This window comes from Myodes glareolus, chromosome 13 (assembly GCF_982192425.1).
Source record: "Myodes glareolus chromosome 13, mMyoGla1.1, whole genome shotgun sequence".
NCBI lineage: Eukaryota > Metazoa > Chordata > Mammalia > Rodentia > Cricetidae > Myodes > Myodes glareolus.
Genome location: NC_142038.1, coordinates 11,399,209 through 11,425,255, shown reverse-complemented (window position 1 = coordinate 11,425,255; position 26,047 = coordinate 11,399,209). Strand labels below are relative to the sequence as shown.

Below are 26,047 nucleotides of genomic sequence, written 5' to 3'. Positions count from 1 at the left end.
TTGCCTCCCTGGCAGCTGCTGATGCTTTCTGATGTAGCTGCCAGGCCCTAGGATTCCTTGGGCCTGGTTTCAGTCCTCAGTTTCCCCCTTGCGTAGACTCCGCTTCTCAACAATAAGATCGGACATCTAGCCTTCAGCCGGGAGGAAGCCAACATCTCATGTGTCAGTTTTCAAATCCCCGCCTCCAGTTCTTTCATCCCAGCTCCCCGAGCAGACGCCCATACCGTTCTTGCTTCAATTTTCTAAAATGCCTCCAAGCAGTGGAGGATTAGTGGCTGAGATTCAAGGAGGGGTGGCTGTCAATCATCCCTGGATGGCTGTGTGCGGATTTCCTAGTAGCAGCTGTGCTCTGAGAGCAGCTCTCCTTGAGGCGTGAGGAGACTCAAGAGCATCTTAGAGTATGCTCCAACGACTGGATGGGGTGGTAGACTACCAGGTGTGCCCTCAAGGACACTTGAGTGCATTCTTTCCTCTGCTCTCCTTCTCAGATTATCATTGAAGATTTTGGGAACAAAAGGAAATACGATTTCCCCCTTAACCGCTGGCTGGCACTGGATGAAGACGATGGCAAAATCCAAAGAGACATCTTAGTGGGCGGAGCTGAGACCACAGGTAGGCTGGAGAGCAGAGAGGCCCCGGCTGGATGTTCTGTCTTTGCCAGAGTCAGTGTCAGGGTCAAGTCTGTGGGCTTATGACTGTGGTCAAGTAGGAGCCAGCTGGCTTTGAAGATGGCATCTTTACTGCCCCAGAAAATGGTCTGGTTCTTTGGGTTGCAGGTGAGGCTGTTGCTATCAGAAGAGACAGGGTAATAGCCCTAGGCATTACTAGCTATGGGTAGAGGGAACTAAAAGAGGAAGGAAAGAAGGAGAATTTGGACCCTCTTACTTTTTCTATAATCCTTAGAGCCACCTACAGCGTAGGCATTGTCTTGTTCCCAACTCATGGATGAGAAAACTGAGGCATATCGAAGTTAATGAAGCTGTCCATGGTCACATAACTGGTTGACGACAGACTTGTCTGCCTCCTGAAGTCCTCTTACCTCCATAAATTCCACAGCCCGCCTGACGTGGTCCTTCGGGTTCTAGAAAACTCGTGTGTACTTTACACACCTGAGAAATTGCTCCTCTGCTGAAATCCATCCCTCCCTCTGACTAGAGACACAGCCAGGGTTGTGGAATGTAACAGTAGATCACAATACAAATTGGCTCCAGGTGGCCCATCTGGAGGCTCTTCAATGCTGTTCCTGCCATTTTGCAGCCCTTCTGTCTCCTCCTGCTGCACCTGCCCGTGATCACCCCACCCGTGACTCACCCTAATACCCATACCTTCTGCTCTTCGGGACATCTTCATCTGGGTGTCTGTCTCCTCTCCTCTCCCTGTCACGTTTGCTGGCACTCTTTCCTTCTGTCCCAGGGTTTCAGAACAAAGAAAACAGAATTTCTGGTGCAAATGCCGGTGATCTCTCTTTTTCCTTTTTGCCCTATTTAGGAGTTTACTTAGCCCTTGGTGGTTCTGCTGCCTAATTCCAAGGGCTCACGATGCCTCCTGACTGATCAGAATGCCACGTGACCCAACTTGTAGTGCCCCCTCACTCTTTCTCAGCCCAGGTGGGAAGGGAAATACCAGTGCCCACTCTCAAAAGTTGTATTTTTCAGCTGAAGAGCAAGCTAAATGAACCAGATGGGCCAGATATAAATCTCCATCAATGGACTTGACTATAATAATTAGATTACACATAACAAAATTTATCTAGCAGCTATTAATAATGCACACACAGTAATTAACATCAATAATACGTGCTATTCTTAGACGTTCAACTTCTTTCTTCTCTTTGTTTCTCATAATCAGGGCTGACAGTTTCCTGAAATAATAGATACAATCCATCCCCGAACTCACACATGCTAACACACAACGCTGGAAAACAGAATGAGGTGGTGAGGGGCCCTGGATGTGGTCTGAGTTCATAGAACGTGAGGGTGCACGGGTGTGTGTGGCAGGGTAGTACCATAGCCAAGATGGAAATGGGAGTGTGCTGGCGTGGTCCACTTTGAACCAGCTCTACCCCTCTCTCCACACCAGCCATAACCTATATTGTCACTGTCTTCACTGGGGATATCCGTGGAGCTGGAACCAAATCGAAAATCTACTTGGTCATGTATGGAGCCAGAGGGAATAAGAACAGCGGGAAGATCTTCCTGGAGGGAGGTGTGTTTGACAGGGGCCGCACGGACATCTTCCACATTGACCTGGCTGTCCTCCTGAGCCCCCTGAGCCGGGTCTCCATCGGGCATGGCAATGTGGGTGTCAACCGAGGCTGGTACTGCGAGAAGGTAAGGAGCCGACGTGTGAGTATTCTCGAGTTCAACTGCCTCTTCTTCAACCTTGATGTACAGACTCTGCCCTGCATCCCCGTGATGTCTGCCCTCCGTTGTCAACTACATTTGGAATTAACTCAAAGCCTGAGCCTCTGGGCACACACGTGAGGGATTTTTTTTAGTTACTTGGATCATTTGAGGTAGGAAGACCCATCCTAAATCTAGGCCACACCTTCTGGTGGCAGCCTTTATAAAGGACAAGGAAGAAGGAAGTTCTTTTCCTTTTGCCTGCTTGCCTTCACTCTTCGCTGGCAAATCCATTCCTTTGCTGCCATTAGAGCCTGCCTCTTCGGGATTCCAGTGTTTACTGAAGAGCAGTTGGGACATCAGCCTCATGAGCTGAGAAACTACTGGATTCTTGGACTTCCTGTTGGTTGGTAGACAGGCATTGTTGGACTGGATGGCCTATAGCCTGTATGTCACTTTTAAATCCCGTTTACATGTAAGTGTGTACATGTATGTATACATACATACATATATACACACATATACATACACATTCATCCCATCAGTTCTGTTTCTCTAGAGGACTCTGACCACAACAGTCCTATTTTCTAAATTTTCCTAGCTCTTAAACCAGCTGGTTATAGAGCACATGATCCCTTGGACAAGATCACGCCCATCTTTTTTGTCTTGTTAGTGGGGACTTAGGGAGTGGGGCTGTCCCCAAACACAGCATTGGCTACCATAGGTGCTTACCTGCCGGTTATAGGCGACATGATTGCTGGTGGTGTTTCACCTTGGCTTATGAAACAATCAACGATAATTTTAAAGTATATCTATGGACCTGCACATTGCCTTGAGTTCAGCCTGGCCTGACAGGAGTTCCCATGCAATCTGGGTTACAGACTAGGATCCTGTCTCACAAAGCAAGAGGAGGAAAGAAAGAAAAATTTCAATTTAATCAGCTTTTCCCTTTATGTTTAATGCTTTCTGTATTGTTGAAAAGAAGTCTATTTTCTTAAAGCTATGAAAATATGGGGGGCAGGGGATGGAGAGATGGCTCAGCAGTTAAGAGCACTGGCTGTTCTTCCAGAGGACCTGAGCTTGGGTCTCAGCGTCCAAATGGCAGCTCACAATCATCTGTAACTCCAATTCCAGGGATCTGCTGCCTTCTTCTGGTTTTTAGGGTGTCCACACATAGTGCACAAAGATACATGCATACCAGTACTTATATACATTAAATAAATTAAAAAACTGTTTCAAGTTATGAAAATCCATTTCTATATCCCCTTCTAAAAATGGTAAAGTTTTGGTTTTCCTATCCACATCTTTAATCTACTAGTAACTATTTTTATGAGGTAGATTTTTTCCAGATATATATCAAAATATTTTAGCTACATTTATTGAAGGATTTATAAAACTATAATAAAGTTCCCGGGCTGGAGAGAAGGCTCAGCAGTTAGGAGCACTCACTGCTCTTGCAGTACACCTGGATTCGGTTTGGTTCCCAGCACCTATGTGAAGACTTACAACTGTCTGTAACTTCAGTTCCAGGGATTCTGACGCCCCCCCCCCCCCAATTTGGTCTTGTCTCTACAGGCACTACAGTCATATGATACACATCAATGCATGCAGGCAAAACACTAACACATAAATAAGTACATCCTGAGAATCCCCTGAATTCTTGATAATAATATACCTGAACTTCGATCTAGACTACTGAGTCAGATTTTCCAAGATTCTGAATAGTTTTCTAAATTTAGGTGGGAGGACACAGGGAACTGTGCATCTGTGTATCACGCTATGCAGTGCTCTGCCAGTGAGCTGCATCCTCAGTCCTTTCTTCTCCCTCCCTCCCTCCCCCCCCCAATCTCTCTGTCTCTCTCTCTCTCTCCCGATATCACTTTCTGTGTCTCCTTCACAATATTTGGGACAGAGTATCACTGCCTCCTAGGTTGGCCTTGCACTCACCCTATATCCCAGGGAAACTCCCCAGCAACTGAGATCACAGGCCGGTGCCACCAGAACTTAACTTGACAGTTCTTGTCCTTAAGGAAGTTTGGGAACCAATGATTTGCTTTCAGTGGGAAATGAAGCTTTGTTTTTGTTTTCCCATTGAATGTAGAATCAGTGCTCCCCAAAACAAAGCAAGTAAAACCCCTACTTCCCCGTGCTTTCTACTCTCTCCCAAGCTTTGATTCGGTCTAATTTTGTGCCGATACAGTGCTTGCTGTCTTCATTTTGTGTATTTGTACCATTTCTGCTAGGACAAATTAAACCAAACTTACTCCTGTTTCCCAAGGGTAGATGGGCATCTGTCATAATTTACTATCCCATGAGAATTTTAGAATGTCCTCCCCAAGCTGATGAAGTGTCAACTGGATCTACAGAGTCCCATTCTAGACTTAAGTCACAAAACAATCCCACACCAGTTTGGAATTATGATTAATAAAAGGGTTATTTATTTAAGGGAAAACTTACAGATCACCATCCTAGACAACAGCCCTCTGTGTGACCAGGAACAGAGTCTAGTGACCGGAAGTGAGAGCAGGGCTACCGTTGCTTCGTAAAGGAAAAGAGACCACACCCGAGTGGGCTGGTATCTTCAAGGCTATTGGCTGAAGGAGCAGAAGGAGTTCCTGCAGCATCCCTTGGGAAAACTAATATTTTTTTAAAAATATACCAACTTCTCTTATCTATGAACACAGTACACTTCTTAAAATTTAGGTCTTTAAACTGTTCTTCAATGTAGTTTTATATTTTTTCTTCTTCAAATAGCATATACCTTTGCTATGTGATCATATAGATCTGACAGTTTGTGCTGTCATGAATGCTCTTAAAACTTATCTTTTCTAACCATTTGTTGCTGATTAAGTACTTTCCATGTATCGAGTCTACATGTAACCATCTTTTAAACTCTGCATTAATTTTAATCTTTTCTCCATATATTCTTTGAACATTTTCTCTGCCAGCAAGTCTTCCAGAGCTCGGTTGGTCTTTAGTCTCCTCACCCACAGAGAAGCTTACTATCTGTTTTTACATTTTGAGCTCATAGCCCAATATCTACAGTAGAATGCTGGACAGAAGGCTGGATAGTGTATATCTCTGTCTTGTATTTAATTGTGTGTGAAATTGTGGGGGGACAGGCATCAGGCCTAGGGCATTGTGCATGCCAGGCTATACCACTGAACTGCACCTCTAGCCTTTTTTTTTTTTTTAATGTAAAAGCAACTGTTCCTAATGTTTTATTTAGTTAATTATGTTAGAGGTGTTTGGTACATGTTATTAAACTGATTAAACACATTCTTTTCTTTTTCTTCAGTGTCGAGTGGTTTTCTGAGCAGTGTTGCATTCTGTTTAATGCTGGTTTCTATTGGCGTGAGATAGTCCTACGATCTTTCTGTTCTATTGAGATGAGACATTGCACCCTGGACGGCTGCCCCTTCCAGTGCTCAGCCAACACTGCACCGCTTCTTTCGGTGAAGCTCGGATGGCAGATGGCAAGTTTACCTGCCCTTAGAATTGACTTGCCAACTTCAATAGGGAACTTTGCTATACAAGTGACACTGACCCTTGGTTTCCTTTCTTATCCCAGTTTTTAATAGTAGAAATATTATTTTATTAAAAAAAGTTTTTTAAAAACATGATTTAATATGATGTTACTCATAAAGTATACTCTATATGATGTGCTTTTAAAAAGCCGTTGAGAACATTCACATGTATGGCACCAGCAGTTGAATTTAAGATTTTAGTTTGGTTTATTCAATTGTATTAGTTATCTTTGGTATTTGAATGTTCTATATCATTGGGAATATTTCTTTTTCTTATCTTTTTAAAAAAAATCTATCTATGGCCAAGAAAAGTCTCCTGAAATTTCTCACCTCTGTAGCAGAGATACATAAGTTTCTTTTTCTAGAACTAGCTATCTTTGCCGGGCATGGTTTGTGGCTATGCTATGAGGCATGGACATACCTTCCTTGTGAGTCGAATCCTTACCAGAATCAAACATACAGGTTAAGAGTCCCGTTAAGGGAGGTACAGTCAGCCGTGATCACCTTAAACAGCTGGCAACAAGGGCCCACTGAAATGAGGCTTAGTAAAGATGCTCGAACAGTGATCTTTGCCTAGAGACGATCCTTAGGGTCCAGGACATTCCTTCTGACAGCCGCCCTTTGAGTGGCCAAAGAGGGCGTGTCTCCATGTCGTAAATCCATGAACTCTGAGTGTGGATGGCAAAGGCTGGGAGCCAGGATCCAGTGGATGTAAGTCTAGGGGAAGGCACTTGGCTCCGTATTACATCTGAGATATGAACTGATAAGCTTTTATGTGCTTTACCTTCTTTCCTACAAAATTTTATCGGGTGGTAGAGGCCATTTGGTTCAGATTCACAGATTTTATGATGCACACGAAGAAATGTGGTGTCCTAAGAGGACGCAATAGAAGAAAAGATCTGGGACTTGAGCTAGTGAACTGGAGAACAGATGGCAGCTACTGCGGAAGACTTCTCTTTAAAATAATTTAAAAAGTATTTTTTTTTTATCTGCGAAGAAAACGAGTCTTGAAAGAGGTGTACTCTATTGACTCGGTGAGAAAGGCAGAAGGAAAAGTGTGTTCCTCTGAAGGTCCTACACAGGCGCCCGTGCACTGACGCATGCGCACTGGGTACTGCGGAGGCCGCTAAGCACCGCGCGGGGGTCCCGTCAGAGGGCTTGACACGGGAGACTCTTGCTGTCTGTCTTCCCAGGTGGTGGTCCTGTGCCCCTTCACTGGCATCCAGCAGACATTCCCCTGCAGCAACTGGCTGGACGAGAAGAAGGCCGACGGGCTGATCGAGAGGCAGCTCTATGAGATGGTGTCTCTGAGGAAGAAGCGGCTGAAAAGTAAGTGTGAGGGGCCCAGAATCTGGGGGTCTCTCAGAGAGAGGCTCAGTTCTACACGGTACAGGCCTTGAGGTGTTGCGGACATGACTTCAGCATCCCCAGGCTGAAGGAGCTGCTGTCGTGGACACAGGGTTAAGCTGAGTGCTTCATGGCAGTGAACTCTGAATTTACTAGTTGAAGGATGGTGGAGTCAACTCTCCCCCACTACTAAAATGAAGTAAGCCTTTGGGCATTAATAAGACACTAAGGTGTCTTCATATTCACCACTTGTTTAATGGGTTCTAAGAACTGACACAATTGTGTATCAGCTCCAATCCTGATCACTTGATATCTCTTCACCCTGCTTTTCCTTCCCCGGCCCTTGGAATTCACGAGGCATCTTGGTCTTTGTTGTAGAATTTCCTTGGTCCCTTTGGGTCTGGACAACTGATCTGAAGAAAGCAGGCACCAACTCTCCCATCTTCATCCAGATTTATGGGCAGAAGGGGCGGACAGATGAGATCCTCCTGAATCCCAACAACAAGTGGTTCAAACCGGGCATCATCGAGAAGTTTAGGGTAGGAAGGGGGTGGACGGGGAGGGGCACGGTAGGAAGAGATGGAAAGGTGCGGGGCAGGAGGATTCCAGTTTTCTACACCTGATTTCGAACCAAGTTTAAAGACAAAAAAGGGCATTGGAGATTTTGGGCTCCCACAGCAGTGACAAATTTGATGACTTATAGGCAACTTATTGAAAGTCATATAGTTTATATCTGGACCTTCCATCTGAAATGATCTTGGATGAGGCCTGGGGGGCAGAGCAAGTATGAAATGCTTGGAGTGTTCAGGAGTGGGGCGAGCAGGGAAATTGTGGGCTCACGGGCTTGGAGCACAGTTAGATTGTTCAACCTGTCCGCATTCAAGCATCAGAACAAACTTTTAAGGGGAAACATAAATTCTGGAGCATTTGAAAGAATATCCAGCTTTGAACTTTGCGGTATATACACAGAGCAAGTCTTTGCCCTCAGAAGTGCTGTGCCGACCTTTGGGGAGAAGCATCTGTAATTTGCTGCTCTCCTCTCTGAGCACCCCGCTGATACCTCTATTCCATCCCTAAGTTCATTGGTCTTTATGTATTTGTCTTCTCTGCCAGACTCGGGCCCCCGGGGAAAGGGCACCGCTGCTGGACTGATCTTTTTGTCTGTCTCGGTGCCCAGTAGACTCCTGGGGCTGTGGCCCTGTGCTAATTTGCAGGGCTGCCATATGAATTTTGTTCCTGGAAGATCTCTCGGCTGGATCCCACTGTGGGTCAGTTATTTTTGTTCAGTTTTGCCAGCCCAGACTGAACGCTAGTTTCACATAGCTGTCTTGGTTCCATGAGCCTCTGGCTACCAGGAACATGAGAGAATGGAATGTTTGAGTATGTTTAGAAGCAAACCCACTCTTACTGGGGAAAAACAGCCCAAAGGAGCGCCCACCTGCCTGCGGTCAGCTATGAGGACAGATGTATTTCCATAACTATGTCCACACAAACCTTTTAATTTCTCTTTGTAGATGGAGCTCCCAGATCTTGGCAGGTTTTATAAAATTCGGGTGTGGCATGATAGGCAGAACCCTGGCTCTGGATGGCATTTAGAAAAGGTAAGGTGTACCTGGGGTGGGGACAGGAGGGGCCAGAGCCATCCTCCTTCACGATCGTGTCATATATATATATATATATATATATATATATATATATATATATATGTGTGTGTGTATGTATGTATGTATATATGTATACACACACACACACACACACACATATTTGCCTCTGTGTTTGTTAGGATTGCCAGTGGAAAGAGTAGACGTGGACCATGTGTTTTGGGAACAGTTAGGGAGAGGCCTTCCAAAGTAAACAGCGAGAATGCTCAGGGGTCCATGGGTTTGTATGCTGTCCCATCTTCTAGGAGTTAGGTGAGCAAAGGCTTCTAAGAGACCAGGAAAAGAAAGGGAAGGTTGATCATCTGCGTTTCCCAAGAGTCATGCTGAGGAGATGGCTTGGCCTTCCCTAAGAAGAGATAGCAGACGAGATGTGGTGGTGTACGCCTTTAATCCCAGCACTTGCGGGGGTGGGGGGTGGGGGGAAGGTGGCCGGGGGGGGGGGGGGAGATGCAGATGCAGGCTGAGTTTGAGACCAGCCTGATCTACAAAGCAAGTTCCAGGATTACACAGAGGAACACTGTCCTATAAAACCAAAATAAAGTAATAATGAGAAAACACAAAACTTAAAAAAAAATGAGACCATAGAATGAGGATTCCAGACCATGGGTGGGAATCCCTGGTAGGCCCACCTGCCTACCTCTGATAGACCCACCTGCCTACCTCTGATTGATAGACCACCTGCCTACCTCTGATAGGCCCACCTGCCTACCTCTGATAGGCCCACCTGCCTACCTCAAGTCTTCCTCATTGTAGATGACCCTGATGAATACCCTGAATAAGGATAAGTATAACTTCAACTGCAATCGCTGGCTGGACGTCAATGAGGATGACAACGAGATCGTGAGGGAAATGACCGCAGAAGGCCCGACCGTGCGCAGGATAATGGGGAGTAAGTGTGGAGCTGCTTCCTGTCCTGGGAGGGGGTGGCAGGGATTTGCTTCATGTGGGGGCCTGGGGGACTTGTCTGCTGTGCACCATCCACCCTCTCTGAACACCACAGTGGACTAGTTAGGTCCCAGCCTCATGTCTGCTGTGCACCATCCACCCTCTCTGAACACCATAGTGGACTAGTTAGGTTCCAGCCTCATGTCTGCTGTGCACCATCCACCCTCTCTGAATACCACAGTGGACTAGTTAGATCCCAGCCTCATGTCTGCTGTGCACCATCCACTCTCTCTGAATGCTGCAGTGTACTAGTTAGATCCCAGCCTCAAGACTGGCTGGAAGGATCCATTCCAGGCTATGATGCTAGAACTCTCCTCTGATGAGTATGGTGTGGAGTAAAGGAGATGGATAGGTCTTCAAGTCGGCCACAAGAGACAAGAGGAGTGTGCACTTCACAGCAGTTACCCAGGGCCTCCTTGAAACTAAAGGGAATAACTTCTTGATCTTTCAAATTGTGGAATTTGATGAATTCTCTCCACACAGCAAGGCTGGATCTTTTTTTTTTTATGACACACTAACCACAAATTTTTATGTTCAAAAGACCTAGCAATAGCCCAAAGTAGAACTGAGGAACAGTTGGTTGTAGACATCAGTCCCAGACCAGGCCTTCCACGTATTAGTCCGATGACTATTTATCCTGAGATGCTACCCCTCCTTTTGTATATTCAATGATATTTGTTTTGGAAACAAAACTATCATCTCTCTTTACATAAGATGATATCAACTGATCTCCATCCAGTGGAGGCTTCATATAATGCAGAATTTCTCAAGGCAGAAATACATCTATTCTTGCTTGAACTGTGTGTTTGTGCCAGCACTGTGCCTGCAGGCCTCAGGGAGAGGGTCCTGGGACCTAGTCACTCTCTGAGTCCTTCTCACGAGCTCTCACAGTTTCAGCTCCTCGGTCTCTTCTCCAGAAGTCACCGAGCACTTTCATCCCTGAGCGTTTTAGAGGAGGGGCTGTCTTTCGAAGCTTCTCAACTCACAGCTCTGACTGGCTTTCTCAGAGTGCCTTATTGCATGGAGTTGTTGAAGCACACATTGCTGGGCTCTGAGAGAGAATTTCCAATTCGGTGGGTCTGCATTAGGGTCCTAGGGCATGGTTGTCTTAGTTAGGGTTGCTATTGCTGTGAAGAGACACCATGACCAATGCAACTCTTAGAAAGAAAACATCTAGTTGGGATGGCTCGCTTACAGTTGCAGAGGTTTGGTTCATTATCATCAGGATGGGGAGCATGGCAGCATGCAGGCAGACATGGTGCTGGAGCAGTAGCTGAGAGTGCTACATCTTGCAGGCAACCGGAAACCAACTGAAGTCACACTGAGGGAAGCTTGAGCAAAGAGACCTCAAAGCCCGCCCCCACAATGACACACTTCCTCCAACAAGGCCACACCTCCTAATAGTGCCACTTTCTTTGGGGGACTTTGTCTTTCAAGCCACTACCATGCTTATTTCGCTGATTTTTAGACTATTAGCACTGACCCCAGGGAACCACACTGAGAACCACCATCACTAAGGACGCCCCAATTTTCTGCTCTTTTATAGCTTCCAGGATTTTCTTGCTGTTTCTGTACTTGTCTCTTTCACCAGACATCTTGGTTAGATCTTTAAAGTCGTCTACAGATTCTCATTTTCATGAAGTTATCCAAAAGGAAACATCGGCCGGTCCTTAGAAAGTCCAGAATGTTCTCTGCACTTTGCCTTAACCGATGCACAACTTTCTCTCCAGAATCCCCTTTTCTGTCATCAGAGACACCGGGTGGAAACACATTCTCTCAACTCATGCTTGCATTTCCAGGTCCTACTGCAGGTTTTTAGGACCCACTGAAGGTAGTTACGTCATCTTTTGGTGTCCCGGGATCCTAAGGTGTCCCGGGATCCTAAGGTAGTTATGTCATCTTTTGGTGTCCTGTGTTCCTAAGGTAGTAAGTTGGCTTACTGGGGCAGCTGTAACAAAACGCTAAACTGTGAACTCGATATCTTACACAACCAGAATTTGTTTCCAAGTAGTTCTGGAAGCTACAATCCAAGATGAAGATGTTTCCAAGGTTCGTGTCTCCTGGCATCTTTCTCCTCCGCCGAGTAGTGGTACCCGTGCCCTTAAGTGTTTGTGCCCTCACAAAGCCTTCTTCTGGTGCCTGCTCATCTGTGCTTTAGTTTCTTCCTCTGACAAAGCTGGCAGCATCCTGGATGAGGTCCCACCCACATAGCCTCCCTTGACTGTAATTGTCTCTTAAAGACTCTGTCATCTCTCAATGGTCTAGGAGATCCTGGGGGTTCGACTCTTAGCAGATGAATTTGGATTTCAAAGCAGTCCATAAGAGGCAGTATCTCTTAAAGCATGGTTCAGGGTCAATTTATATTAAATTTCTCATAGTCTTTATTAAATTGCAGATTTGTGGGCCAAACCCCAGCTGTGCTAATTGAAGTCCCAGGGCTATGCATGTTGTGCTAGCTAATTAGGAAAGAGTCCCAGTGAGCCATTACTTTGATCAGGTTGACCTTTGGGCAAGTCTTTTGGGATTTGTCTTGATTGTTAATTGATTAGGAACATCCATTGGCTGGGTCTGACTGTAAGAATGAGCAGCAAGCCAACAAGGACTTGTTTATTCTTTCATTGCTCTTGACTGTGGATGTGGTGTGCCTCGCTGCTTGAGTTCCTGCCTTGGCTTCCCTAAAATAGTGAACTGTGATCTGGAATTGTAAGCCAAATAAACCCTTTCTTCTCAAAGCTGATTATATTTGGGTCTTTGTCACAGCAACAGAAATGGGCACAGGGAGTGTGAACGTTAGCAAGGGCACCCCTTGCCTTCCCAGCCTTCTCGGGACCTGATTCACTTCACCCCATCGTTGAATCCCTCTGACACCTCGTCTCCCCATTCCTTCTGGTGTGCCTGGGTTGTTCCATTGTCGGTGTGAGGGGAGGTGTTTGAGAAGCAAGCCTATGAGTGATCATCTGTGCCGAGGAAAAGATCTAAAGACAGGCAGAGAATGCACAGACCAGAGGATAGACAATACGTTCAAGAAATTGCTTGAAGGCAGAATGCAGGGCGTGGTGTGTCAATGCCATGGAAACCAGCCATGGTGAGCTTCCTACCTGGGCAGCTGTTGTCCATCCAAGCCAGGGTGAGGACTCTGACAGGAGAGGTCATGGGAGGAGAGCATTTCCAGGCTTCATCTAGGCTGTGCATAGAATACAGGCTGTGCATGGAATACAGGATTTTCCTGACTATAATTTGAGTGTTGTACTCTTAAAGAACCATTTCAGTGAGAAAAAAAATGTAGTGGTTAATATAGGTAGAATATCTGTCTGTCTGTCCTGGCTATAAAGGCAGTAGGATGCCTTCTGCCAGTCTTTGGTGATTCTTTGACACCTCTGTAAACTCAAATTCCTTGAACTCACTTGTTCTTTTTGGCTCCTAAAATTTTCGCTCGTGCTTAGAGCACACCTCTGTCTCTTCTCAGGTTACCCGTGGCCTGCACTATTCCTTGTACAACTACCCAGAACCAAAGGCAATGTCCCAGACTTCTAGTAGGGAGCAAATAGCATGTGTGGTTTCCCAGAGAGCCTTTAAGGGAGTGTATTGCAGTCATGTGCAATGAGTAAACACCAATTTAAAATCGATTCCTAGAGTCTGAAGTTTTGTGTTTCCACTTTACCTCTTACAAAACAATGGTCAGCCAAATAAGCAATGAACGCCATGTCTAGTTGCCTGGGGGCATTGGGGGGTGACTGGGCTGGTGAGAGATGCGGACGAAGCCTGTGCCAACTCACAAGTTATTTCCACCTTGCTTTCCCTCAGGAGGCACATGAGATGGCAAAATAAGTGAGATGCACTTTTCCCACCGTGATTACACACTCCTGATGAGTGGGCAAGAGTCCGTTGGACTCGAGTGTTGAATACGGTCGCTGCTCGTTAATCAGATTGAGCCATAATTTTTAAATTAAAGCCCAGGGCGCTCTGGTACTTGCCCATCTGTTTAACGTCTCTCGCTGCTGATGACTAACAATGTAATTATTTTCAATTGTCCACAGATGTCTCGCCAGGCAGAGTCTGGGACCTCAGTGGTTGGTGGGCTCAGAGGGACCCTCACAGAGTAAGGAAGGGCTTGTCAGGACCTCCAGTGGGGCAAACCTTAAAGCTCTGGGACAACAGGGATGGGGATCCTCAGGAAGGGGATTTCTATGTTTGTTACCATTTTGCTCTTAGGAATTTCCTAGCAAAATGCTTATCAAATTAAGACTAAGTAGCAAATCAACCTGGAGCAAGGCTGTGGTTGGGGGCTTTGTTGTTGTCCTGGTTCCCCGTGTTGGCACACACGGGCCAACGCTGTTCCTTCCTCTGAGGTCATGTTCCATCTGCTCTCCTCAATGTGACCAAAAAGCTGAGGTAAACAAGTTAAAGGAGGAAGTATTTCTTTCAGCCATCATTCTCAGCGGGTTTAGTCCATGGGTATTCCTGGGCATGTAGGGAAGCAGACCGTCATGGCAGGGAGAATGTGGCAAACCAAAGTCGCATAGAAACTAGCAAACATCGTAACAGAGAGGTAGAGATGGAGAAGAAAGGAAAAAGTACAAAATATGGCCTCCAAGGCATGCCTCCTAAAATCTACTTCTTCCAGTAGGCCCCACCTCACAAATTTTCTACCACCTCAGCAGCCTAAGGTAGGAATCCATGAATGGATTAATCATGAGGCCAGAGTCCTTGTGATCCCAACACTTCCAAAGTCCTACCTCTGAACAGCACTGGGGACCAAGCTTTCAACACATGAGATTTTGAGGGCAGGGCACATAAGATCCAGACCCTAACATAGCAAGCACAATGATGCTTATACAAAGAAACATAGCACTTGAATTTTGAAAGTTTCCTGAGGGAGGCAGGAATGGTTTAATTCTGAGAAAGGTGGTGCTGTTGGGAGGTAATGTTGGGGGCAAGAGGGGTTTTCCTGAACTTCAACCCATGCATTAAGTGTCTGCCTGCATCTGTTTTACTCAAGGCAGGCCTCCATACACAATGTTTCTTTGCCTTCGGCACAGATACCACATCATCATGGAGCTACAGGATTCATAGATTGATTTTTCAGATGTCTCTATATGGAAATGAGCACATTATTAAAATTGATCTTGTGAACTAAACCTCCCAGTGACTGTCTCATTCCTGGTATTTCTATCTTCACGCTAGCTGGAGTGTCAATGAATAATGCCTTCTTTAAAAACAGCAGCTTACTGAGATACATTCATGCATCGTTCACTTCACACGCTAAAAGTTCACAAGCCAGTGGCCTTTTATCTGTATTTGGCTGGCATGTACGTCCATCAGGCCCGTCAAGTTCCAAAACACGTTCACATCCCTAAAGAAATGCCGTGCCCTTTTCCTGGCCTAACTCTTGCCTCTGACAACCACTAGCCTGGTTTTGGTTTCAGCAGCTTTGTGTCTTCTAGCAAATGGAATCATACATGTTTCCTTCCATTAGCAAGTACTCAAGGTCCCTCCCCTTCGTAGGATGTGTTGGTATTCGTGTTTATTTATTTAGTGTACATGTGTGCAGGTGTGTGCATGCCATGGTTCCTGTTTGGCAGTTCAAGGATATTTCTTGAGAGTTGATTTCATCCTGCCACTGTGCGGGAGCCAGGGATCCAACTCATGTCACCAGCCCCGTGTACAAGGGCCTCAGGCTGCTGAGCCATCTTTCCGGTACACGGTTTCTTTTTAATTGACGAATGGCAACTCCACTGTATGAAGGTCAGACCCTCAGCTGTAGAGCGCTTGGGTTGTTTCTGCTTCTTGGTTATCACAAGCACCGCTGCTCTGACGTTCGCGCACGTGTTGTTGTGCAATTGTGTCGTCAGGTCTTTAGATGTATAACCTGAGTCAGATGGTAACTCGACCCTAATGTTTTAATGAGCTGTTTTTCAAAAGATGGGCACATTTTCACTAATATCGTGAGAGGTCTCTACTTGTCTATATTTTGCCCATGCTTGCTGTTTTCCTTCTTGAGGGTTATTTTGCCACTTTACATGAATTTGAGGAAGATCAGATGAAGTTCAACAAAGGAGTCAACTGTGATTCTAACAGGGAGAGCATCAGAGAAGTTCTGTTCGGGGACTGTTGTTGTATTAGTGATCTTAAGTTGCAGTCCATGGGCATGGGATGTTTCCATGTCCATTTATCGAACCTTTAATCTCAGTACTATTTTGTAATTTCTGTAGTACAAGATTTTCATTTGTTTTGGTTAAATTAATTCCTAAATATTTTATTCTTTTAAAAAGACACTTATTCCCATTTTTACTTTTATGTGTGTATGCACACATGTGTACACATGCACACCATATGTCTGAGTGCCTGAAGAAGCCAGAAGAAGGTGTCACAGGAAATTGTGAGTCACCCAATGTGGGTGCTAGGAACAAAACTTGGACCTTCTGGTAGAGTAGAAAGCGCTGTCAGCCTGATTGTTGAGCCGTCTCTCCAGCTGTTGTTTCATTCTTTCTGCTGTAGAGGGTGAAAATCTCACCTCGCCTCCCTCTCCATCCCCTTCCCTTCCACTCTCCCTCCCTTCCCATCATCTCTTCTCTTCTGATACATTTTCTTTGAGATTGGAATTCATGTGCTGTGTACACTGGCTAAAGATTCCCTATGTGTCTGAGAATGACCACCTTGATTTTCGGATTCTCTGGGCTCCACTTCGCAAGCGCGACGGTTACAGGTGTGTGCTGCCCCCCTCCCCAGGCTATGCAAGGCTGAGGACTGGGGCTTTGTCCATGTTAGGCAAGCACTCCTCTAACCAAACTACAGCCTCAGCCCAGAAACGGCTTCTTGACTTCATTTTCAAGTTATTTATTATGAAAGACTAGATTTTACAGTCTACGACTGCTGAACGTATTAACTGAAATAGCTCCTTCAGTGGATCCCTTGTGGTTCCCTAAACACCCGGTGCTCTCATCCACGTGCTGACGCAGCTTTACCGCGGCCCCTGTAGTGTGGATGCCAGAAGAACTTCCCCACCTTGCTGCCTTGCTCAGAGACTTCTAGAGTCACGCTGAACTCTTAAGAGTAGGTGTTTCACAGATGACCTTTATGAGCTGAAATTCCCTTTTGTTCCCTTTTAAAAATGGGTTTTTATCATGAAAGAATAATGTCAAATTCTTTTTCTGTGTCTATTGGGATGATCATGTGATTTTTGGTTTTTATTCTATTAGTAGGACATATTGCATTAATTGGTTTTTAGAAGTTAAACCAAATTATATTCCTGGGATAAATCCTATCTTGTCATAGTGTCTGATTCTTTGTGTGTGTGAACTCCAATGAGACATTTTATTTAACTTCTCACTGTATCAAACATTTTTAATTAAGTTATACATTTGATTTTTCTGAAAATAATTTTATACAAAGTATTCTGATCATGATTTCCCTTCCCTTTTCTCCTCCCAAATCTTACCCACCTTGCCACCCATTAAATTTTTCTCTCTTTAGAAAATAAGTAGGCATATAAAACAAACAAACCAGAGTAAAAAAGGAAAGCACAAGAAACACACACACACAGAGAGAGAGAGAGAGAGAGAGAGAGAGAGAGAGAGAACTAAAACCCATAAAAGCATAAAATCGCAAACTATTACATACAAGCAAAGGACCAGTAAGGTTAAAAAGATCTCTAAAATCATTGGTTTGTGTTGGCTATCTATTGCTGGACATGAGGCCTGCCCTTCAGTGTGATTTATATACCCAGTGAGACTCCATTGGAGAAAACTGATTTTTGCATGTGTTTATCAATTGGAGATAGCTTTTTAATCAAGCATGAGAGCTCCTGTTCTCTCAGTGCTGGGACCCCATCTGGCTCGAAGCATGTAGGCCATGCTGTGCATGCTGCCACTGTCTTTGTGAGTTCACATGTGCATCAGTCCTGTTGGGTCTGGAAGATAGTTTCCTTGGTGCCGTCTATCCCTCTGGCTCTCAGGATCCTTCTGTCTCCTCTTCCGCATAGCTCCTTGAGCCTTGAGGGGAGGAATTCATGAAGACATCCCATTTAGGATTGTCTGCATATTGTCCAGTGATGGGTCTCTGAGTTAGTCCACATCTTTGAAAAGAGGAAGCTTCTCTGAAGATGGCTGAATGAGACTCTGATTTACAGGTATAGCAGAATATCATTAGGAGTCATTTCATTGTTATGTTCTTTTAGCAGAACAATATCTGGCTTTCCCCCGCAGCCATGGCCTATCTAGTCCCACATCATTTGTACCACGATGGCGTTGTAGTATTGTGCAAGCAGGTCGCCATTGCAGATCACAGGTTTATAGTTGGGTTGGTGCTGATTGGTCCCCTCTGGCAGTGTACAGGGTATCTTCCAGTACCATAAACACTAGTCAGGAGGGGTGAAGGCTGAGTGAGACACCAGTGTTACTTCTTCATGTTCAGGGAGTTAAGTAAGCGCTGTCTGTAGCACTAGGGCCTTGCCCTCAGTTTGTGGAGAGTACCAATATTCCTTGGGATAATCTGAGTTATTTGGGGGTTTTCATGGGGTCCCCTTGGCCAACAATTCAGTTATATGTAACTCATTCCTGGCAGTGGAAGTTTCCCTTGGTGGCAAAAGATGTCTAGTTGGGGCGTTGTCTCTTCTGTTATCTGGTGACTCATCTTAGATTTCATATCTATATAAATGACATTTCTATTGTGTAGGTTTCCATATGGCCACTCAAATGGTATTAGTTGTCTCTCCCTTACCTACTTCTTCCCTCCTCCTCTCCAACTAATCCTCCTGTTCCTGTTTCTTCCCTGTCTCTCCATAACTGTATTTCCTATTTCCCCTTCCTTGGGAAATCCTTCCTGTCCCTAGTCCTTTCTCTATATCTAATTTCTGTGATTATACAGATTGTAGCAGGCTTAGCAAAGACTTCAAAGCTGACATCCACATCTAAGAGAATACCGACTATATTTTTCTTTTGGGGTCTGGGACACCTCACTCAGGGATTTTTTTCCCCTAGCTTTATCCATTTACCTGTGAATTTCATGATTTCATTTTTAACAGATGAAGAGTATTTCATTGTGTAATGCACCACATTTTCTTTATCCATTCGTCAGCTGATGGACATCCAGGTTGTTTCCAGTTTCTGACTGTTGTGAATGGAGCAGCAATGGACGTAGATGAGCGAGTGTCTCTGTGGTAGGAAAGAGTCCTTTGGGGAGATGCCCAAAAGTGGTACAGCTGGACCTTGAGGTGGCTCTAGTTCCAGTTTCCTGAGAAACCACCACCCTGATTCATAGTATACAATTCCTTTTTTATTAACAAAAATTATTGATTCTTTCAGAATTTAACATCATGCACCCTAATTCTGCTCACTTCCCAGTCCCCCAATATCCTCTGCTCACCCCTGCAGTGCCCCCACAAAAGAAAATATTTTAAAAATCAAACTAAAACAAAGCAAAAACCTCTTCACTCCTCCATCTCTCCTGCTTCTCCAACACCTCTTTACAGACATCGACTTACACCCTGGCTGCTGTAGGGCCACAGACCCAGGCGTGGTCCATGGCAGCGGCCCAGGCCCAGATGTCACCGTGGCCCTGGTGACAAGCAGGCCTCCCACACCAGCCTGCTCTGCACCGCCTTCATTCCTTCCTTTCTGCCTTTCCCACAGCTCGTGAACCACTCTGCTTCTCAGACCTGCTCATCATCGGGTGGGTGGGCCCATGGGTGACTTCTCAGCAGCCTAGGGTTTGAGGGCCTAGGCTGGCCTGTGGGTGGCTAGCACCCACCTGATAAGAATTCCACAGCGTGTAACTCTTTATCTGCATTGCAATATTTGATTTGCAGCTATTGTGCTGAGAATTTTGCATTTATATTCATTAAAGATATCGGTCTGTAGTTTTATTTTCTTATGATGCCATTGCCAGCTTTGGTACCAAGAATGTGTGGGTGCCATAAAATGAGCTCCCTAAGATGACCACGAACCTTTGTTACAAACTTGGCTGGAATGGGTCGCCCAGGAGAATGAGATGCACCTCTGGGTGTATCTCTTAGGTCATTCCAGAGAAGGAAAAGGACCACCCTCATTGAAGAGATGGCATCCCCGTGGGCTTGGAGCTTAAACGGAACGAAAGAGGGAACAGGAAAAAGTCATCTACACATTAGCTTGTTGCTGCCATCTGTGCCATCAGCTCTGAACAAGGAGCCACCACTCCTACAGCTGTCACCACGAGCCACTGCCTGTCATCACCTCCCTGTGTGACGGGCTGTATTCTGTCAGTACTGTGAGCCAATGCAAGCCTCTTCTTCACGAACTTGCTTTTGTGTTTGGCTACAACAATGAGAGAAACAGCTACTCTAGAAGATTGGCACCTGGGAGCAAGGCTGTCTCTGTTGCTACAGCACGGATTCTAATTGGTATTAATGATGAAAATGTGGAGTCAGTTGTTGGGTGCAAGCTGAAGGATCAGAGAAGCAGAGCAGCCACTAGAGTTCTTACCTCTACCAGTGCTCAGAGCAAAAGAGCGGTTCTGTTCTTAGCCTGCCCCCTCAGACTGACTGCCTCAGACTGCAACCTCAGACTGACTGAGCTCCTGTTTCCTCCTGCCTTATATTCCTCTCTCCAGCTCCCTAGTACTGGGATTAAAGGCATGGGATCCCAAGTGCTGGGATCACCTTTGTGTGAGCTCTGTTTCTCTTTTAGACTGGGTCAGTTTCACAAAGCCCAGGGTGACCTTGAATTCACAGAGATCTGTCTGCCTCTGCCTCCCGAGTCCTGGGATTAATGGGGTGTGCCACCACTGCCTGGCCTCTAGTGGCTTAGCTGGTATGGCTAGTGCTGTATTCTGACCCTCAGGCAAACTTTATTTGTTAGACCATAAACAAAATATCACCACATGATAGTGGGAAGCCTGGGCGTATGGTCCATACGCCTCTGGGACTGGTTTGTGGAAAGAATTTGGATGAGTTTGGAAGTGAAGGCAAGGGAAGCCCTAGAATTCTGTGAGCTGTTGCAGCCAGAGAGAGGAAGACCGAGTGCCATTAGAAACGTTGGCAGACAAGGTTCTACTTATGAGAATCTAGAAGAAACGATGAAGCTATCGAGAATGGTGCTAGAGGTCACGCATGCTATGTTCTGATGTACTGGCTGCGTTCCACTTATGTTCTGAAAACTCAAGTGGGGCTGCATTGAAAGCCATGGAGCAGCTTCCTCGATGAGAAGCATGCAGGCTCTGGCAGGGCTTACTGCTCACTGCCGTTACTGAGGTCTAGAATGAGAATTCAAGCAAAAAGTGGACCAGAAAAAAGTGAAAAAACAAAACAAAGCAAAACCAAAAACCAAACTAAGAACCCAAAAACGTGATTTGGAAAGAAAAGGAGTGTGCACCTGGCTACAAGTCACAGACAGCGCGAGTGTGGACGGTGTGACTGCAAATGTTCAAGGGTACGAGTGACGTTATAGCAAATCAGGAACTTTACACGTGTGCCTGAGTCACAAGATTCTACTCAGGGAATAAGAAGATGTGGACACATTCGGTATTAGGAGATGGGCGTAAGCCTTTTGATCAAGGTTAGAACACTGTAGACATGTGTTTAAATGTCAGGTTGACAAAGGGTTGGTTTGTGATGGGTAGTCTTCACTGTCCATCTGTCAGGGTTTAGAATCACCATGGTGACCAACACATACTTCTGGGTGTGTCTTGGGGAATTTTAGAGGAGATTAATTAAGGAAGAGAGAGACCCACAGAGAATGGTTCGAAACCACCACACAAGCCGAGGGGTGGATGGAGCAAAAGAGGAAAAGGAGGAAGTGAACTGAACACGCACACTCATGTGGCTGATCCTTGGCCCATCATTTCATGAGCAAGCAGCTTCCTGTTCCCGCCATTCTCCGAATGCCTTCCTGCCAAGATGGCCTGAAACCCAGAACCAAAGTAAACATCTTCTTGTTTACTTAAGCTTCTTCTTGTCAGGTATTTGGCTACAATTAGAAGAAAAGTAAACTAATATACCTACTCTTGTTATGCAATCTTCAGAAAAAATGTTTTTTTTAATCTTTAAATGTAGATTTCTGCAGTAAGACATGTAGTAAGGGCATCGGCTTTTCTTTGTGGGTAGTTCTTTTTAACTACCCAATCTTTTTACTTTCTATGAGTCTGTTCATCTCAAGGCAGTTTTGGTAGTCATTCTTTACTTTCAACCTATTTATGTTGCAGGATCAAAAGTATAAGTCTTTGTGATAAGATACTTAGATCCATATCCATTTTGACAGTCTCTGTATAACAGATTTCCTGTTGATGTTCAACCAATGACAATTTTCAACTCTGTTATTTTTCTTGTCCTTTCTGCCCCATACCTAGGCACACTGGTGGGAATACATGGGTCCTCTGTCCCTTGGCATTGGTAGAAATTTTGTGCTACTTGGCCCATTCCAGGATCCTTTCGCTCCAACCTCTCCCCTTACCAACCATAAATTCTCAAGCTCTTTGCTGCCTCTAGATATGTGTGGACCTCCTTCGAAGCCTGCCAGGCTCTCCCTAGACACCCTCATTTTGTCACCCATACATCTTACACTGGCTGGTTGTGTGTGTGACATCATTGGCTTCCATCTCTGCAGGTTGCCCATCATACTTGGCTTTGTTTGATTGAAGCATTAAGTCCATTTACAAGTAATATATCGTATTTAATGTGATTATCAATATGGTAAGATTTACATCTGTCATGTTTTCTATATGTTGTATTTTGTTCCTTCAATTCTTACAATATTGCCTTCTTTAACAGTTATGTGGATTTTATAAACACCATCTCTCTTTCTTTGTTGCTTCTTTTACTATCTATTATTTAAGTTACTTTCTAAGTAGTCTCCCCAAAATTGCAATCCACAGCTTAACTTAGAACAACCTAGTTCATTTTAGTATTCTATCAAACCTCACTCCCATGTACTTTCCTTCATTAGGTTGTTGTCATTTAAATTACATCTTTGCTAGGATATGTGATGGCCTATACTGAAATGTTGTATTTTACATGTGAAAGACTCACCAGTGCAGTTTTATAGTTACTGCTCTCCGCTGTTGTGTTTTTACATAAAGTGAGAGAAGACAGATGTTAAAATGAAAAAATACATGCACAGCATCTTTGCCATTATCACTTACTCTTTCCTCATGACTCATAACAGTCCAGGTGAATCCAAGCCACTCTCTACTGTCTAATGGGATGATGGCCCGTTAATATTGGTTATAGAGGACGGCTTTTAGTGATGGAAGATTCTTAAAGTGTTTGCTTGTTTTGGAATGCTTTAACTTATCTTTCATCCCTGAAGAGTAGTTTAGTGGATGTAGAATCCTTGGATAATGCTCTTTTTCTTTCCACTTCTTGAGAGCATCCCACTGCTTTCTGGTTTCCATAGTTCTGGATGAAAAGTTGACTATTAATTTTTATTGTGTATCCCTTGTGCTCAATTTCCTGCTGCTCCGTTTTACGATTTCCTCTTTGTCTTTGACTCTTAGAAGTTTTATTATGATGTGTGTAGAAGTAAATCTCTTTGGATTTTTCTTTCCCACTCAGAGTTCATCTTATATAAAATATTAAATATACAGATTAAAGTTTTAAACTCAAATTTGGGGAGTTTGGGGCTGCTTTGTCTTCGAATATTCCTCCAGTCCTGTCTACATCTTCTTCATCATTGGTCCCACCAGATTTCATGGCTTGAGATGGAACGCATCTACCTGTGATGACTAAAGTCTTCTCGTCAGGCCCGGCCCCCAGGCACATTTAACTGCCAGTTTGACTTCTGTTTTGTAAATATCAAACTGGCATCTCAAATGTATAGTGACCAGAACAGAACCTTGGTTTCCATTCCAAACTTACCTTGAGACAGCTCTCCTCCTCCCTTATCAACAACCCTCGCCGCCTGAACTGAAACATGAGCTCTCTTTCTCTTGATTGCCTATCTGGTCCATCACCAAGAACTGCCTCTAAATTACATCACCCTGCTATTGCCTTCTCTCCATTTCCACAGAACACCACCAGCCAGTTCTAGGTGCTCACAGAAGGGGTTCGTCAACAACTCAGCTTTAAGGGTCTTACCTCTGGAAGTTAAGGTTTGGGAGGTCTGAAGTAGGCCTCAGAAATTTGAATTCTTGTAAACATTTCCCATGGGTTTCTGATGATTGACGAGCATGAAGAGCCTCTGGTCTGCCTAAACCAAGCTGGGCATGAGTCAGCTCCCAAGTGGCTCACTGCAGTGGGGTTTGGGAAGTTGAGCTAAGGAATGAAGTCCTCCTAGGTAGCAGCTGAAAGGTGGATGTAGGGCTTCATCATGGGAGCAGAGGCAGCCGACCAACCGTGTCCCCCTTTCTGTCTGTCAGTGGCCCGCTACCGTGTGACCGTATGCACAGGAGAACTCGAAGGTGCAGGAACTGATGCCAACGTCTACCTCTGTCTTTTTGGTGATGTGGGGGACACAGGGGAGCGACTGCTTTACAACTGCAGGAATAACACCGACCTGTTTGAGAAAGGCAATGTAAGTTGCAGTGATGTGCCGCCCTCCTCCCAGTCCACACCTGCCTTGTCCTCCTGTCTTCCTGGCTCTGTCAAAGTAGAGTTGGTAGTTAGTGTCAGGACCTCAGCAATGGGGTATCATCTGTCTGGATGAGGAGAGTGGGGTCTAGGGACTCCATCCAGGTAGGAACCACTTGAAGGACACAGAACTATCTAGTGGATTGGATCTTTGAGCAAATTTGGCTCGCTATCATTTGCTAACATCAATGGCAGCTACAAGGCTCCTCGTATTATGTAGCCAGAAGCTGGAGAGCCACCGGAGAAATCGTGGTCTCCTACCCATCCCTCAGGTTGGGAAGGACATTGGGTATCTCAAGTGTGTCCTAGAGGACTCAGGCTGGAAGAAAATGGAAGATAATATACATTCTCTGTTAAGTGTGGCAATTAGGGGCAGCTTGTTCCTCTTTCCTCCCCCCCCCCCCACCCCGTCCATGGGTGTGAAAGGACTGAGTCTATTGCTAGCCACAATGCAATGTGTTAGGTATGCCCCTAGGCTACCACAACCATCACATGGGTTTAACCTGCGCCAAAGGGGTCTGAAGCAGTGAAGAAGGCACCAAACAGGTCTAGGGAAAGTCAGCCTTAGGCCACTCACTACACTCTCCTGTGACACACTTCCTTTGTGTCTAAAGTGAGGGAAAGGACGCCTACAGAGGACTGGCTACTGTGGAGATTACGGGGACTGATACACTGTAGGGGTCAGATGTGGTTCACAAGGCACAGTAGGTGCCCAGTAAAGAATCATTGTTTCAGGGACGTGAGCGTGGTGGAGACGTACAGGTGGAGGGGATTTGTAGATTCTGTGCCCTTCCTTCCTCCATTTACCCTTTTCTAAGCACACGAGAGCATTCAAGTAGAGACTCTGAGCTAACTCAAGGATGGGCTTTTGAAGGTTGTGTTGGTGAAGCCCTTCTGAGCAGGAAGCTGTAGGTAGGCTTTGGTCCACTTGGGGAGGGGTAAGGAGACGATGGCTGTGTGTATTTTCTATTTCTGTTCCCTGTAGTAGTGTGTGTGTAGCCATGGAGGAATTACAGCTGTTCCTCTCAGCTCTGCCTTGGAACTTCTGTAGTGTGCTGGTGCTGGGTCTCAGGAGAGACGTTATCTACACGACCTCACTGTCTTTTCTTTCCCAAAGGCCGACGAGTTTACCATCGAGTCTGTCACCATGAGGAAGGTGAGGCGAGTGAGAATCAGACACGACGGCAAAGGCTCTGGCAGCGGCTGGTACCTGGACAGGGTGCTGGTGAGAGAGGAGGGACAGCCGGAGAGCGACAATGTCGAGTTCCCATGCCTCAGGTACACGCACCTTTGTCTTGGCCCTATTACATGGAACAATAAGAAAAATAATGGTTGAGGTTAACAGTTGATGAGAGAAAGAGCTGGCCTTGCAGGAGGTGCGCTGGCCTGAGTCTCTCATTTCTACCCCACCCCTGGTGGACAGAGGCACTCCAGTGCACACCTAGTGCCAACATGATGGTTTTTCTCATGAGAAACAAATGAACAAAACAAAACAACAAAAACAAATATAAAAACTCTGACACGTTCTGAATTTAAGTGTTAGAGGATTAGTTAGATACAGAACGAAATATGGATATAAGTTGCATTTCTATTCTTTTTCTTTTCCCTTTTTTTTTCTTTTCTTTTCTTTTCTTTTTTTTTTTTTTTTTTTAGACAGGGTTTCTCTGTGTAGCTCTGGATGTCCTGAAA

General features: G+C 45.2%; 1 protein-coding gene across 3 annotated transcripts in view; it reads left to right on the top strand.

Annotated features, from left to right (window-relative positions):
• Loxhd1 (lipoxygenase homology PLAT domains 1) overlaps nt 1-26,047 on the top strand; it is a 153,733-nt gene that overhangs the window by 42,143 nt on the left and 85,543 nt on the right. For all 3 annotated transcript variants that reach the window (XM_085676398.2, XM_085676399.2, XM_048419540.3), the window contains exons 7-14: nt 489-612; nt 2,080-2,330; nt 7,063-7,198; nt 7,595-7,755; nt 8,731-8,817; nt 9,631-9,766; nt 24,148-24,302; nt 25,476-25,636. In XM_085676398.2, coding sequence (XP_085532524.2) covers nt 489-612; nt 2,080-2,330; nt 7,063-7,198; nt 7,595-7,755; nt 8,731-8,817; nt 9,631-9,766; nt 24,148-24,302; nt 25,476-25,636 — 1,211 coding nt within the window. The remainder of the gene's footprint in view (nt 1-488; nt 613-2,079; nt 2,331-7,062; nt 7,199-7,594; nt 7,756-8,730; nt 8,818-9,630; nt 9,767-24,147; nt 24,303-25,475; nt 25,637-26,047) is intronic.